At 36.2% G+C, this 14,906-nt stretch overlaps 1 protein-coding gene across 1 annotated transcript in view; it reads left to right on the top strand.

The window, feature by feature from the left end:
• Positions 1-14,906, top strand: part of POLN (DNA polymerase nu) — a 106,629-nt gene that overhangs the window by 73,186 nt on the left and 18,537 nt on the right. Inside the window, exons 20-21 of the mRNA XM_074865607.1 lie at positions 2,386-2,496; positions 6,539-6,617. Coding sequence (XP_074721708.1) covers positions 2,386-2,496; positions 6,539-6,617 — 190 coding nt within the window. The remainder of the gene's footprint in view (positions 1-2,385; positions 2,497-6,538; positions 6,618-14,906) is intronic.

Here is a 14,906-nt window from a genome sequence, read left to right as displayed (position 1 = left end):
CTAGCAGCTGCAAACTCTTCTTGCATCAAATTTGTTAGTCTACATATTCATTTATATTTAGTGAATCCTAGGAGTGCTGTAATTTGAAGAGAGAAAATATAGCTCTTTGAAATATTGTCTTTTAAAAGCTAATTAGCAGAACTGTCAAAATTTATTTCTTTTGTTTCTTAATGGGGTATACAGTACTAAGACATTTTGTAGAAATAAATAGTAAATTTGCAATATAATATTAACCATCATTGTATGAGTGAATGTCGTGATAGAAACGTATAACTGACTTCCGGTCATGAAAATGGATAGTATTCCTTTTTCTGTACTTTGCAGGGCTTAAAAATCTACTGGATGCGTGAACTGTCATTGTGTCATGCAGTTGCATTCTTTCATTCATTAATACTGCTAAAGAAAAGGGAAGTTACTGAAAATCTGGTTTTAACTGTAACTAAACCCAACATAACTTATCTAGTAAAATATTAAAAAATTATTATATATTTTTCATCTATTTAAAATAACATAGCATTATTTTCTTAAAGGTAAATGAATTTCAATACCCAGACTTCTGTGATAAAGAATCTGGTTTATGAATTTAGTAGACAAGAGTGTCATAACTAATGTCCTTGATTGTTATCGGAACACACTTGTCTAATTAGTAATTACTACTCCTCTCACTCCCATCTATTAACCATTTTTTTAACTGTTAATGGTAGAAGAACAATCTGTTTTGATTGTACAAGCTCAAAAAACCTGCAGCATGTCAACATTATTTAATATTTTTCTCGTCAATCCACCTCAGATTCCAACTTTCCAACAAAAATATTCCAACATAGTGAGCTCAGTATAAGGTAACTTTTCTTTACTTATCTGCAGTTCAAAGGTGAACAGCACCCACTTGAGCAATATAATTTTGGTATTATGAATGTCTGATACTCCACGTAGACATGATAAGCATATATATAATACTAATTTGTGATGAAGATATTTTTGTTAGTTGTATTAGTATATATGTTATTATATTGTTTTTTTTATGAAATTATCAACATATTAAAAAGATGAGTGTAAGACCTCATTCAAATATGTATTTGCAGATTAATCTTTGACCACAGAAGCATGCTCTGCCACTATTATATGGAAGATGGTATTTATTTGGGGATGCTAATCAGCTGAGTATTGCAAGGGTGATTCTGTTGTGGAGACACACCACACAGAGAATCCAATGTTTCAAGAATTCCATCCTTACATGCTGTTCTTCATGAAAAATCTTAGTTAAATTGGGAGAACTGATTTGCCAAAGAATAACCTAACCTCCAGATAATTCAGCTTCTTGTTCCAAAACTGGTACTTTTGGTATCAGTGCTCCTGGAAATATACTAATTCGCAGAAAGCTGTCTTAATTCATCAGAACCATCTTCATCATTTGCACCTAAGTCTGGGTATGTGTTGTCCATACTAAGGTCATAACTTTGTGTTTGAAGAGGTCTCCTTACCACATGTGCTTGCATATCTTGGTTGACAAAGAGGAGATGAAACTCTGTGGCAGTCTCTGTATCTAATGAGAATTCATGGATAGACAAGGTGATCAGAAGTATAATGAAGGATTTTGTAAAGATATATTTTTAACATGGATGATTTTTCATTTTTTTTAAAATAAGAAAAGTTTAGTTTTGAAGGTAAGTTGAGATAAGGTTTTGTGTGTGTTATTTTGACAAGAAGATCCTCACATCTCTTTTGCTCTCTCACTTGCCCTCCAAAATAGTTGTTTTGGCAAAATATGCCATGAGGCCTAACATAAAGCTTTAACTGTGTTCTCATGCATTTCTTTTAAACAAAAAAACCCCACCACACTAGAGTTAAGGAAGTTTGGCTGTGAAAGGGACATGAAAATATCATATAATGAAAATGGAAAAAAAGTTATAAGGTAGGGTTTTTTTCCCCCAAACTATTTGATAATTTTGTGTAATATTCATTATTTAATTACTCTATAAATTGATTTTTCTTTGCTATTCCCAAGTAAACGATTCATTGCATGGAAAGCTAATTATGGCTGCTAATAGATAGCTAATTCTGCTAGTATTTATAGTTTCATCTCCCATAGAGAGAGTTTGCTGGTATATCAGTAGATATTCCTAATAAAACTACAGCTTTAATGAACAGAAGTTTTCCTTGTATAACATGTACCAATTCTCGGAATGAAATAATTCTTAGACCAAAAGTACAATAAGCATTTAAGGTTTAAATAAAAGAAGCTCTGACTATTATATTCAGAGGGCAAAATATTAAATTGACTCAGGCAGCACATAATTACAAAAATCTGTATTATTTTCAAAAATAATTTTTGACATTTAATTTTAATCACTCTAAGAATACTAATTTCTATTTAAATCCTACAAGGTTATGTGGTTTCCATAATGGGACGTAAAAGACCACTGGCTAATATCAATGCACAGGATTACAAACTACGCACTCAAGCGGAGAGGCAGGCTGTCAATTTTGTTGTTCAAGGTAAAAAACTGCCTGCCTACCTTCCTGCTTACCTACCTGTCTCTTTATCTCTGCTTGGCTTCAGTGGACAACAACTCTGATAATCTCAAAAGAATTAATATTCTAGTATTCTACTAGAGTACACTACTGAGGCATGAATTTCACTACAAAAGAGAAGTTTAAATGATGTATTCTTTCTACCTTGGAAATTGCTAGTAAAGAGTATCATAATAGCAACAATAACAGTATCAATGTTCTAATACACTGTAGTGCTCTGTGGTAGTTAAATATAGGTATAGATGCAAACTATATGTAGAGAGAATATCTAGAATTCAGTGCTTCAGATGTATTGTTGTCTTAAAACATTTTCCTTTCTGGTTTTGATAGTCTGTTACTTCAGAAGGGTTTCTGTAATTATGCTGCTTACAGATTCTAGCCTTTATTTTGCCAGATAGCTTAAGTTTAAGAAATATACAACATTGCAAGAACTGTGCATTGTTGTTATTTCATTTGAAACCCAACTCATTCTTTGTAAGGAACATTCAAACTTAAATGTGTGGAGGCCAAGAAAAAAGGTGTTTTTTCACAGAAAAGCTTTGCAGATTTGCCATGTAGGTTGGAAACGTAAAAATCAGCATAAAGTGCTCAAATGTTAGTTAGTCTGATACTTTAACATACTCTTTTTAAATCATTTGGGGCTCAGTCTTGTCAGAATTTAGCTACTTAAACGAAAAAATAAAAATTGAGCTGGCAATCCAAGACTGAGATCCCTCCTACCATGCTACCCCTTGGAAGAATAATTTTTTTAATTGGATGATGCTGACAGGTTTTTTATTAAGTTATATTGGAAGCATACAATTTACAGGCAAGTAAAAAGTGCTTTCTAGACATGGTGATGGCATGCTTTTTATAAAGTGATTTGAATTTTCCTTTTGAAAGAATCATGTGTTTTTTCTTTTTTTTCTCTCTAAATATTATTCATTTTAATGTTTCATTTTAAAAATGACTTAAGTATTTATGTCATGTTTGACACCCCTTATAATTAGTAACTGAATTTAAGTACTGCCTCTGCAAGGCTATGTACAGATCTACAATTCTAAAATATACCCTGTTGCTTCAATAATACTTGTACTCAAGTGATGGTTGCCTTGCTATAGTAGGCGCCCAACTGTAGAATTTTAAAATACTCTTATAAAATCTGCAGCAAAGCTTGCATATTTGTAACACACCGGGCATGCCTGTACAACCTTCTCCAGCCACTTGTGTTCAGTTTACCTGGGTTTCCATCCAGCTGGCCAGCAGCCCTCTCCAGTTGAGGGCACAATGCTTGAGCTAATACAGCGAGTCCTGCTGAGTGTACAGTGTAGCATTAATAAAGCTACACGGCCTTCTGAGCAGCACTTGCTTATGTCCATCTGTCCAGAGAGCTTGGAGCTGAGGCAGAGCCATCACAGAACTGTCTATGAAACACTCACTTACGTGTACCTGCAATAATAAGATTATCATATTTCATTGTCAGTTCAAATAATACTGGAGGACAAATGGAATGAAAAATACTGTTATTAAAAGCATGTAATATTAGAAAGTCTGATGAAGCAAGGATTAAAAACTCTAAAATATTCAGTAATCCCAAATTTTATAAAAAAATTTATTCTCGACAACAATGGTATTTTAATTTCAGGATTTCAGCTATGAGATAATACCTTAAGACTGTAAAAACTTTCTAAATTATGCTAAAACTTTTTATCACAGTATACGAAACTGCATTTAATATATGTGTTTTATAATTATATTTAATAGTCTAATTTAAGCAATTTGCGTTTTGGTTATAGTAGCAGCAACTGATAGCAGATGACTTCTTCTGATGCATGACAATATTGAGAGGAACATAGAGTTCCAACTTTAACTTACAACTGAATTTCTCGCAGTTCTTTCACAGTGTTTTTTCTCTTTTTGAATATTTCCTAGTTCAATAGTCTTTACCAATGTACAAGATAATATTCTTCAGTTATAATTCAGCTCTACCTAACCACATAGAGCAAACCATTTATTTTATATTATTTATTTATAACTGTGGCAAGATCAACCAGAAGGATGTAATTATTTTCTTTTTAAATATTTAACATAGCATATCTCTAAAAACATATCTCAGAAAAAAATATTTTGGGAATTCTTTTGTATTTTATTACTTTACATTGATTTTGAAGAATGCATATAGAACATATGAATTGTGATGGACTCAGTGCTTAATTATATCATCTTATTCTCACAATCACTAAGAAGATAGTTACCTGACCTTTGCTGAAACATCCTTTCTTACTTTTTATATCAATGTGTTCCTTTTTGGTTTGTATTGATTCAGTTTGACACATCATTTGAACAGGAAAACAAGGTAGATATTTGAGGCTAAATTTGCAATTAGACATAGCCATCTATAATCAGCTGTGGATCTGCCCTTGATATAGCTAATGAGTAAAACAGACTCTTCAGTATGGGATTCAGAGGAGGCAGTTTGTCATAGACAACCATGAAGAAGAAGAGGTGTTAAGTCTATCTCCTTGATCTCTTAGATATTCTCTATTGGGTAAAAGGGTCAACCATGTCCTGGGGTGCATCAAGTACAGCATAACTAGCTGGTCCAGCGAGGTGTTTGTCCCTCTCAACACTGCACTGGTGCGGCCCCACCTCGAGTACTATATGCAGTTTTGGGCACCTCAGTATAAGAAGTACATCAAACTATAAGAGTGTGGCCAGAGGAGGGTGACCAAGACATTGAAAGATCTTGAGGGCAAGACTTATGAGGAGCAGCTGAGGACACTTAGTTTGTGCAGCTTGGAGAAGAGAAGGCTGAGGGGTGACCTCATCACAGTCTATAACTTCCTTAAGGCAGGTAGCAGAGGGACAAGTGCTGATCTCCTCTCTCCAGTGGCCAGTGATAGGACATAAGGAAATGGAATGAAGCTGTATCAAGGGAAGTTCAGATTGGATGTTAGGAAGAGGTTCTTTACTGAGAGGGTGGTCGGTCACTGGAACAGGCCCCAGGGAAGTGGTCATGGCACCAAGCCTGTCAGAGTTCAAGGAGCATCTGGGCGATGCTCTTAGTCATAGGGTTTATTTTCAGGTAGTCCTGTGAGGATCTGGCAGTTGAACTTGAGGATCCTTATGGGTCCCCTTCAACTTGAGATATTCTGTGATTCTGTGATTATACAGTTATCTCCCAGCAGAGTATCCTTACCATTTGCCTACCTGGCTGTTCTTTATCCCCACTCTGAAAGGTGAACCATTTGGAACCATTTGGAAGAAAGAATTCAAAATTCATTGAGTTAGGGGGAGTGAATAGGAAGATGTCACCTTCTAGTACATTTAGGATATCTGATGGGACAAGGAGAATTATGGCTTCCAATCCTTACTTAAAGGATTGTTTCTGTATTTTGTCTGATAAATCTTTATGTAAAATGTATTAAACCCCTGTTGTATGATTCAGAACAGAAGCCCTTCACCAAACTGCAGGCCTGGAGAATCATTCTGCCTCTTGATCACCAGAAATGTGTCATCTATTATGTAACATGACCCTGTTTTATGCACCACTGCTCTTAACACTGTAATATAATAAATATACATTACATACACATGGAAATATGAAAAAGCATAAAATTAAGTTTCCAAATGGACATGTAGCACTGCAACAATGTTCTAACCTTTTGTGACATTAAATTTTAATTTATTTATAGGTAGATCTTAATTCCAATTTAAAGTTAGATAATTTCAGACATTTTTTGTAAAAAGCAGCTTTTCAACTAATGGCCATGACTGACAAATTCACCTTTAATTAACACATAATTTTATATTATTCTTTTCTGGTTTTAATTATCATGTAATTATTTAGTTTGTTATTTATTAATCTCATGATCTATTTCACATATTACATGAATTTAATCTGCTAGTCTTGCAAATTCTTATAGTTCAGAATCTTCAGATATCTTTCACTCCTATGCCATAGTTCCAAGAAGAACATTTTCCTTTCACATGCTTTAAATTAAAAGCAGATCACTTTCTTTCATAGGATCTGCAGCTGATCTTTGTAAAATGGCTATGGTGGAGATTTTTACCTCTGTTGTCATTTCTCCGACTTTAACAGCCAGGTTAGTAATGAATGAGTGTAAAACTGTTTGATTTTAAAACAAAATTAGCTGAAATGAATGTGTTTCTGCCATTTTAAGCAGCTGTAGAAATATCATGTATGCCTCTGAATCTTTTAACAAGCAAGGACTTGTGGGATGGTTTTATACATTCAAAGTTTTATCTTTGTGCTTAAATGGTTAGATCTGTAAATCCATCCCAAGGCGATGAAGTGCCCTGGGGCCATTTAAACTCAGTCAGATCTAGTTCAGTGGTAGCTCTGCATCTTTGAAATCATGCCCACTGATCATATCCTTCCTGTATTTTGAGTGTACTGTACAATGGGAATTGAACATTCAATGGGCTGGGAAAAAAACAGGAATCAGGAAACCAGTGCTCAAACAAAATAAATGGACATTTTTTATTCTTGTATAGATGACTTTCCTTTGCTAAGAAAAGCTAGGTCGTCATGATTCTCTTCTGTTGTGACGGCTCATAGTTGGGTAGGAGATCACAGAATGTCCTCAATATTTTTATGCCACTAGCAGAAATAATGAAGTCTACTTTTTCTGTAATAAAGGATGGAGGGGATGGTGCAGAGAGTGAGCATTATTATTCGCTGCAATAGAAAGATACTTTGAAGGCAAACATGCAGAAAAAACCCCAAACAAATAGATCCTTATCTTTTGTAATGCTATAGTAAATAATCCAGTAGAACATGGATTTTTGCAGTAGAAGTTCAGATAAAAGTGGAGCTAGCAGGTAGTGCAGAACATCAGTGTTTCTGTTGTTATCCAGAAGAAGAAATCATAAAAACTTAGCTGTAGCAATCATATATCAAGGACTTCAGTGGGAGTTTAGGTCAGTACAAAGGAACAGTGTTTGGCCTTCCAAACGTACTTTGCAATTATGTGTAATATCTAACCCTATTGATACTCTGTGTGTATCATTTACACACAGCAGTGTTGTCTTATTTGCAGTGTTTCAAGATATAATTTTGAACTACAAATATAAATTGCATTTATATTGAATTCAAAGGTAGAATCACTCCTATACCAAAAATAAAACTCATTCTGAATAACACTCTTAAGTGTTCTTGCAACTTTTTGAGCAAAATACTGTTGAACTGTTACCAAAACAAAAAGAAATAACTGGCCCACCAGAACAAAATGAAATGGGAAATGGTTCTTTGGTGGAGATCCTGCATGCATTCAGACAATGATACATTTATGTATTAAATGTTGGATGATGTACATATTGCATTGTACATTTTGGAGCAGATTCTCTGTGCTGATTATAATTCTTTCTGCTTTCTGAGTTGTACAAAGAGACCAGAATGGCAGCTGTGACCTGGTTGAAAATTTCTGTAGCAGGCGTAACTTTGTGTTAGGTTAGTGATAGAGCAGCTGCCTTCTGGGACAAGCAGCCAACAGTCTTTAATGGAGGAGGCAAGTGGAGGTGGTGAGAGGGCAAAGAACATACTCAATTCTGCAGTTCCTACCTACCACACAGATCTTGAGGTTCAGTAACTAGCTGTTTCTTGTAATTCTGAGAAAGCCAAAGTTTTTTGCAACCAGTGCTGCATCTGGTAAAGCTTGTGAATGTTTTCTTCTCTCAACAGAAAATTTTCCTTGGGTTGTCCTTTCTCAAAACTATTTCTTTTAAAATAGTATCACCAAATGGCTAAGGAGGTAACAGACATGAGGAAGTATTGAAGTATTACATGTTGGATTTCCTTGTGTTGTGAAAGCATAGAGGAATGGCTACACCGGACATCAGAAAAGTATCACTGCCTATCCTTATTCCTATCATAAATGTCACAGCTGGGAAAGACCAAGACTCCAAAGGCATCTAAAGGAGACAGACTGTTTTAAACTGGAATTTTGAACTCCGGCCAGCCATTAACAACTGGATGGCTTTGCTAAAAGAGAGCCTTTTAATAGTCACTAATGGCTTCTTGCTGTAATATTTAGTAGGTACTTAAAAGCCAGGCTTGTCAGAAAAGCACAATCAGTGCCTTTATAAATTCTGTGAACACTCACCTGGTTGGATGGTGGCATTTGAAAGCATCACTGTGGTCTTGCCAAAAGAGTACAGGACTGAAACTTGAAAATTTGTGTTTCCACTTGTCTGCCAGGTGACGTTCAGTTAGTTATTTTTTCAGTGGTCTGTTTCTTGATTTTCTTGTCAGTCAAATCAAGATAACGATCCTAACATCCTTTGTAAAGCACTTTGAAAAATATTGTTAAAAGGAAGTGTATACATAATTGGTGCTGTTGTTGTAACAGCAAGAATGCACGGTAGCTCTTCCAAAATGAGAAATATAATCAATCTCCTATTATCATCATATCAGATCATATTCCTTCCAAAGATATCACACTACTATCTTCTATCCTCACCTCCTTGTAAGTATTTATTTTCCCTATTAGAACTTCTAATTTTGGAAACAAGTTTTTCACTTTGAACAGCATATCAAAGAGAAATATCTTATATATCTGCGTTAGAAGTGATTATGAACCCCACAATTATACTGGGAGACAGTATCCTATTAGGCGTAGCCAAGTAGAGACTAACACTCAACATTTTGTCTTCCTTACCTTGGAAATAAAAAAAAATAAAGTAAATTCTAGATAAGGTCTTACAGTTTTTAGTGTTAGTTTGCAGGTATGTTTGCAGTCTTCTCCACTGACAGCACTGCATTCATTTTTCAAACACTGTAAGCTGTTCAGCTGTGATCAAGCTCTGATCCAACAGTAGGAAGCTTCATTTTTGTAGGACTAGTAGCCAGTAGATTTTCAGTTATTGTTTGCACATATGATACTGCATTTGGAAGCCAGGCAAAAGTAATCAAGTTACATTTTCATGATGCTTCATCAGAGGGGCCTTCTTGACAAAAACAGTATATTGCACTGTGACTGATCAATGGCTGTTCTGTCATCCATCAGTCTCCTTTGTGTCTTTGTGTTTCTTCATTTTTTATTTCAAATGCCAGCCTAGCAACTTACGCTGTTGACAATAAAAAGTCAATCAGTTACTTGGAAATAATTTTACAGAAATGGGGAAAAGTAGCATTAAATGTAATACATATGATAAGGAACTGATACTAGTATGGGTTAGCTACTGGCATCAGTGTTAACATCTCTGCAGTTTGTGTGGCACTGGTGAGTAATCAAAATTATTTCTTCAGACTTCTTCCATATTACCTAGATCTTTGTTAAGATGCTGTTCTGCTGCTGATGGCCAAGTTGCTTACTGAAAATGCGCTGCTGACATAAATTATTCAAGTGCCAGCTTTTACCTGTCTGATACAATTCACAGAACCTCCACAGAATGTTTCCTGCAGGCAGATGATAGCAAAGAAACTTCTGAAGTGAGATCAAGGCAAACAGTAGCAGCTGAAAGAAAGATTGATGGAATTGATGAGAGTGGAAAGGTACTCAGGTGGACAGCTGTAGTTATTTTCAGTGTTTAAAACATCATTGCAGTGACAGACACATGGAAACTTGGTAAGGAAGAATAATGCTGGCAAATTGTGGAAGAACTGCTGCCTATAGCAATTCTTGTAAAAATTATCACTTTGTAAGCTGAAGATGCACTGGCGTTACCCAAAGTCTATCTGCTGCTACATGGACTTCTCAGAAAGTCATTAAAGATTATAATATCCCAACAACATGCAAATTAAATTTAACAAGTCTACAGAACTATTGAGTAATTTGGTGCGAATCCAGCAATTCTGCTTTCTCACCAATTTATTGTTCCTTCAGCACTGGACCTGTGCCACAAACACACAGCTTTACTTCTCAGCATGTCCGGAGTCTAGTTAAAGGGACAGGTTCAGCAAGAGGCCAGATATAAATGAATGATCCAAAAAGGAGGAGCCACCAGCAAATACAAGGAAAAGGCACATCTTATTTTCTTGGTCCCAGCTGCTTTTCAGTAGCAGTGATGTTGGAGGTTTTGTATGTCTTCCTCAAGGAACAAACACTTTAATCAACCTAATGATCTTCTGAGTTGGTGAACTGTAAATGCAGCTTGCTTCTACACAGATAGCTAAATTAGAAACAGCCCTAATCGTCCCAGGAACAAGCATTGTGTTGTGTGACCTAGATTTTTTTCAGATACAAATCATGTGATAAATCACAAATGATTCATTTGTTGGAAGTGGCTTCAAGTTTTAATTAGACACAAGAACCTAGAGGCATTTTTATAAGGTGTGTAGGGATTCAAGCTTTAGTACTTTATTGACTGCTTATTGTTTCTCAGATTCATACAAAAGGACATACTAATAAAACCAACTTCTTGATTACATCATAGCTTAAACCAAATACATTCCATAAACTGCTTAGTGCTGCTGCTATATGTGACAATTTTCTTTAATTCTGGGCATAAATCTTATGTCCCTTTATCTGTTTTTTCAGGATTTAAAGAATTGTTTTGATTCATGTTTCTCCTGTAGCAGTTACCCAGGATTTTCAAGTAAATGGTTATTGGTCTGGTACTTTGCCCACAATTCACAGTATATGGTTGCAGATCTGCTCTGAAGGATTAACTCTAGCAAGATGGCCAGCTTTTATCCTTAGCCTAACACTGGAGAAATAGAATCACAGGGAAAAGATAAAAGCTTTGGATTCTGCTTGAGAGGAGAGTAAGATCTTTGTTTCACAGACATATGCTCTTGTTTCAATAGCAGAAGGAAACATCCTAGATCATATTGCTATGTCAGAAATTACTGTGAGCTTTCCATAACTGCTGTCCCAATCCACTATGTAGTTCTTTGCTTCCCAAAGTGGCCACATAACATTGTATTTCTAGGCGTGGTGTGACTTAACAAAATCATTACTTTCCTCAAGCATTCAAAGCAGTACTTCACACATATCCACAAGATGGTGAACTGTTACCTGAACACTTCATGCATAGTGAGCCAGCGCAAGTCAGAATGATTTATTCTTTATAGAAAGAGCTAAATGTATTTAATATGCCTAAATATCACAGCCAAAAAGGACATTCATGACGTATCAGGTTTTTCAATGTTCCTTTATATGGGTCTTTCAACATAAATAAATACTTTGCATTTATAAAAACCTTTTGTAGGTCACCTTTTAGACTGGTATGTTTTAAAACACTTTTGAGTACATGCAAAAATTCTATTCTCTTTAATTAACCATCTGTTCAGCTTCCTGCTCCTCATGATGTAGATGCTAAAAAAACAAATTTCACAAGTTAGGTGAATTTTTATAGTTAAAATGTCAAAATATCTTAGTCTTTATTATGGAAACACTGAAAGAGGTAGCTTAAAGTTAATGCAGGTAACATCTATGCAGGCATGATATATCTTAAGCTATAGTTTTTATACTATGGCATTAGGAATCCTTCACAAGAAACTTGAAAAATCTACGAAATGTTACAAAATTATCATAACCTTGTTCCTTAGTTACATGACAACTTAATAGGCATTCTTTCCACTGGAATCTGTGTACATTGTGGGGAAACTGACACAATTAATTAACAGGTAGTATCAGAAAAAAATTAATACCATTTCAGTGTAGGGAACATAGAAATTTCTAAGAAGAATCAGATCCAACATCCATCTGGTCCATTATTGCTGAGTGTGGCCAGTAGCAGATGCTTCAGGAGGAAGGTGTAAGATTTGTAGTAGGATAGCCTGTCTGCCTGCAGATTTTCAACTTGCTCTGATTGTGGGGATGAGTCTAAGTTCTGAAACAGAAGATTTAAAAATCTTCCCCCCAAATCATTGTATGTCATAATCTCTAAATGTTCTTGAAATCCATACAAGTGTGTGTTACAGGGGCAACCATTCTGGCTTTTTCTGGCAATGTGTTTCATTACAGTCCTTTTAAACCAATATTTTGTTTTATTAAATATGGATTTATTAAGTATGAATTTCTCAAATTTTCAAGTCATTAAGTTCTTCTTTTTCAGTTACAGAACATAAATCCTCTTTTCATTTGTTATTATTTTTTTCATATTCCCCATTTATCTGATTTCAAAATATCTTATTCTTCTTACTGTTTTTTTCTAACCACTTAACAGCTTTTATGCTCTTTTGGGAATTTTTTTAAACTTACCATTATATACAGAGCTTTTAACCATGTACTCCCCTATCTGCAACTTTGAAGTCTCCCATTATGCATTTAGAGGTTTCAAATGCAAAATGAAAAAATGTAATGTTACTAGTTGAATTATTATTTTATTCATCAAAAAAGGAGATAACATAGGATAACAGACAAGGATATTAATATTTGGGATATAAAATCTGATACTGTTGTATCAGAAAATGGTATTAATTTCAATGATCAGGGAAATAGTGCTTTTTTAAATGAGAAAAAAAACATGTGTGAATAATGTCTGATTTTTAAAAGTATTTCTAAATGTTTGTTGTGCTATCAAGTGATCATTAATACCCTTTTGAAAATAGTATGCTTTTAGTAACTTTTTTAATAAATTTTTTATTGTACCTATATAAAAACTTAACTATTAACATTGTCTTATGTTCTTAAGTAATGCATTATAGGTTTTTAATTTTAACTACAATTTTTACACAAACAAGCTATGATGGATTTCAAATAACTCACCTTTTTTGCTCCTTCTCCAAAGAGAATCCTTTGCCTTTATGAAATCTCATGTTCAGTTATGATTTAATTCTCAGCATGACTTCAAATTAGAAATAAAATGAGTAATTTTGCATGGAAATTTTACATTTGAGTACTCTAGCTCAGAATCAGACAACCGGTTGGTGCCACACCATTTTCTTTCTGAAGATCATAGAATCATAGAATGGTTTGTGTTGGAAGGGACCTTAAAGATCATCTAGTTCCCACTCCCGTGCCATGGGCAGGGACACCTTCCACTAGACCAGGTTGCTCAAAGCCCCGTCCAACCTGGCCTTGAACACTGCCAGGGAGGGGGCAGCCAAAACCTCTCTGGGCAACCTGTTCCAGTACTTCACCACCCTCACAGTAAAGATTTCTTCCTTAGATCGGATCTACATCTACTCTCTTTCAGTTTAAAACCATTACCCCTCATCCTATCACTACCATCCCTGATCAAGAGTCCCTCCCTACCTTTCTTGTAGCCCCTTTAAGTACTGGAAGGCTGCTAGAAGGTATCCCTCGAGCCTTCTCCAGGCTGAACAATCCCAACTCTCTCAGCCTGTCCTCATAGGGAAGGTGGTCCAGCCTCCAGATCACCTTTGTGGCCTCCTCTAGACCTGCTTGAGCAGCTCCATGTCCTTCTGATGTTGGGGGACCCAAAGCTGAACACAGCACTGCAAGTGGGGTCTCATGAGAGTGGAGTAGAGGCCAGGGACCTGCTGGCCACACTTCTCTTGATGCAGCCCAGGATACAGTTGGCTTTCTGGGCTGTGAGTGCACATTGCTGGCTCACATTCAGTTTTCTATGCACTAATACCCCAAGTCCTTCTCCACAGGTCTGCTCTCAATCCACTCATTGCCCAGCCTGTATTTGTGCCTGGGATTGCCCCAACCCATGTGCAGGACCTTGCACTTGGCCTTGTTGAATTTAATGAGATTTTCATGGGCCTCTCCATCCTGTCCCAGTCCCTCTGGATGTCATCCATTCCCTCCAGCATGTCGACTGCACTACACAGCTTGCTGCCATCGGCAGACTTGCTGAGGGTGCACTCAATCCCACTGTCCATGTCACTGACAAAGATGGTAAACAGCACTTGTCCCAATACCAACCCCTGAGGAACACCACTCGTCACTGCTCTCCACTTGGACATCAAGCCGTTGACCAGAACTCTGAGTGCGACCATCGAGCCAATTCCTTATCCACTGAGCGATCCATCCATCAGATCCATGTCTCTCCAATTTAGAGACAAGAGTGTCATGCAGAGCACTGTCAAATGCTTTGCACAAGTCCAGATAGATGATGTCAGTTTGCTCTTCCCTTACCCACCAATAGTGTAACCCCATCATAGAAGGCCACCAAATTTATCAGGCACAGTTTGCCCTTAGTGAAGCCATGTTGACTATCACCAATCACCTCCTTATTTTCCAAGTGCCCCAGCATAGTTTCCAGGAGGATCTGTTCCATGATCTTGCCAGGCACAGAGGTGACACTGACTGGCCTGAAGTTCTCTGGGTCTTCCTTTTTTCTGTTTTTAAAAATGGGGGTTATGTTTCCTCTTTTCCAGTCAGTGGGAACTTCACCAGACTGCCACGACTTCTCAAATATGATGGATAGTGGTTTAGCCACTTCATCTGCTAGTTCCCTCAGGACCCGCAGATGCATCTCATTATGTCTCATGGACTTGTGTATCTTCAGGTTCC

This window comes from Strix uralensis, chromosome 4 (genome assembly GCF_047716275.1).
Source record: "Strix uralensis isolate ZFMK-TIS-50842 chromosome 4, bStrUra1, whole genome shotgun sequence".
NCBI classification, from domain to species: domain Eukaryota; kingdom Metazoa; phylum Chordata; class Aves; order Strigiformes; family Strigidae; genus Strix; species Strix uralensis.
This window is presented reverse-complemented; position numbering and strand designations above follow the sequence as displayed.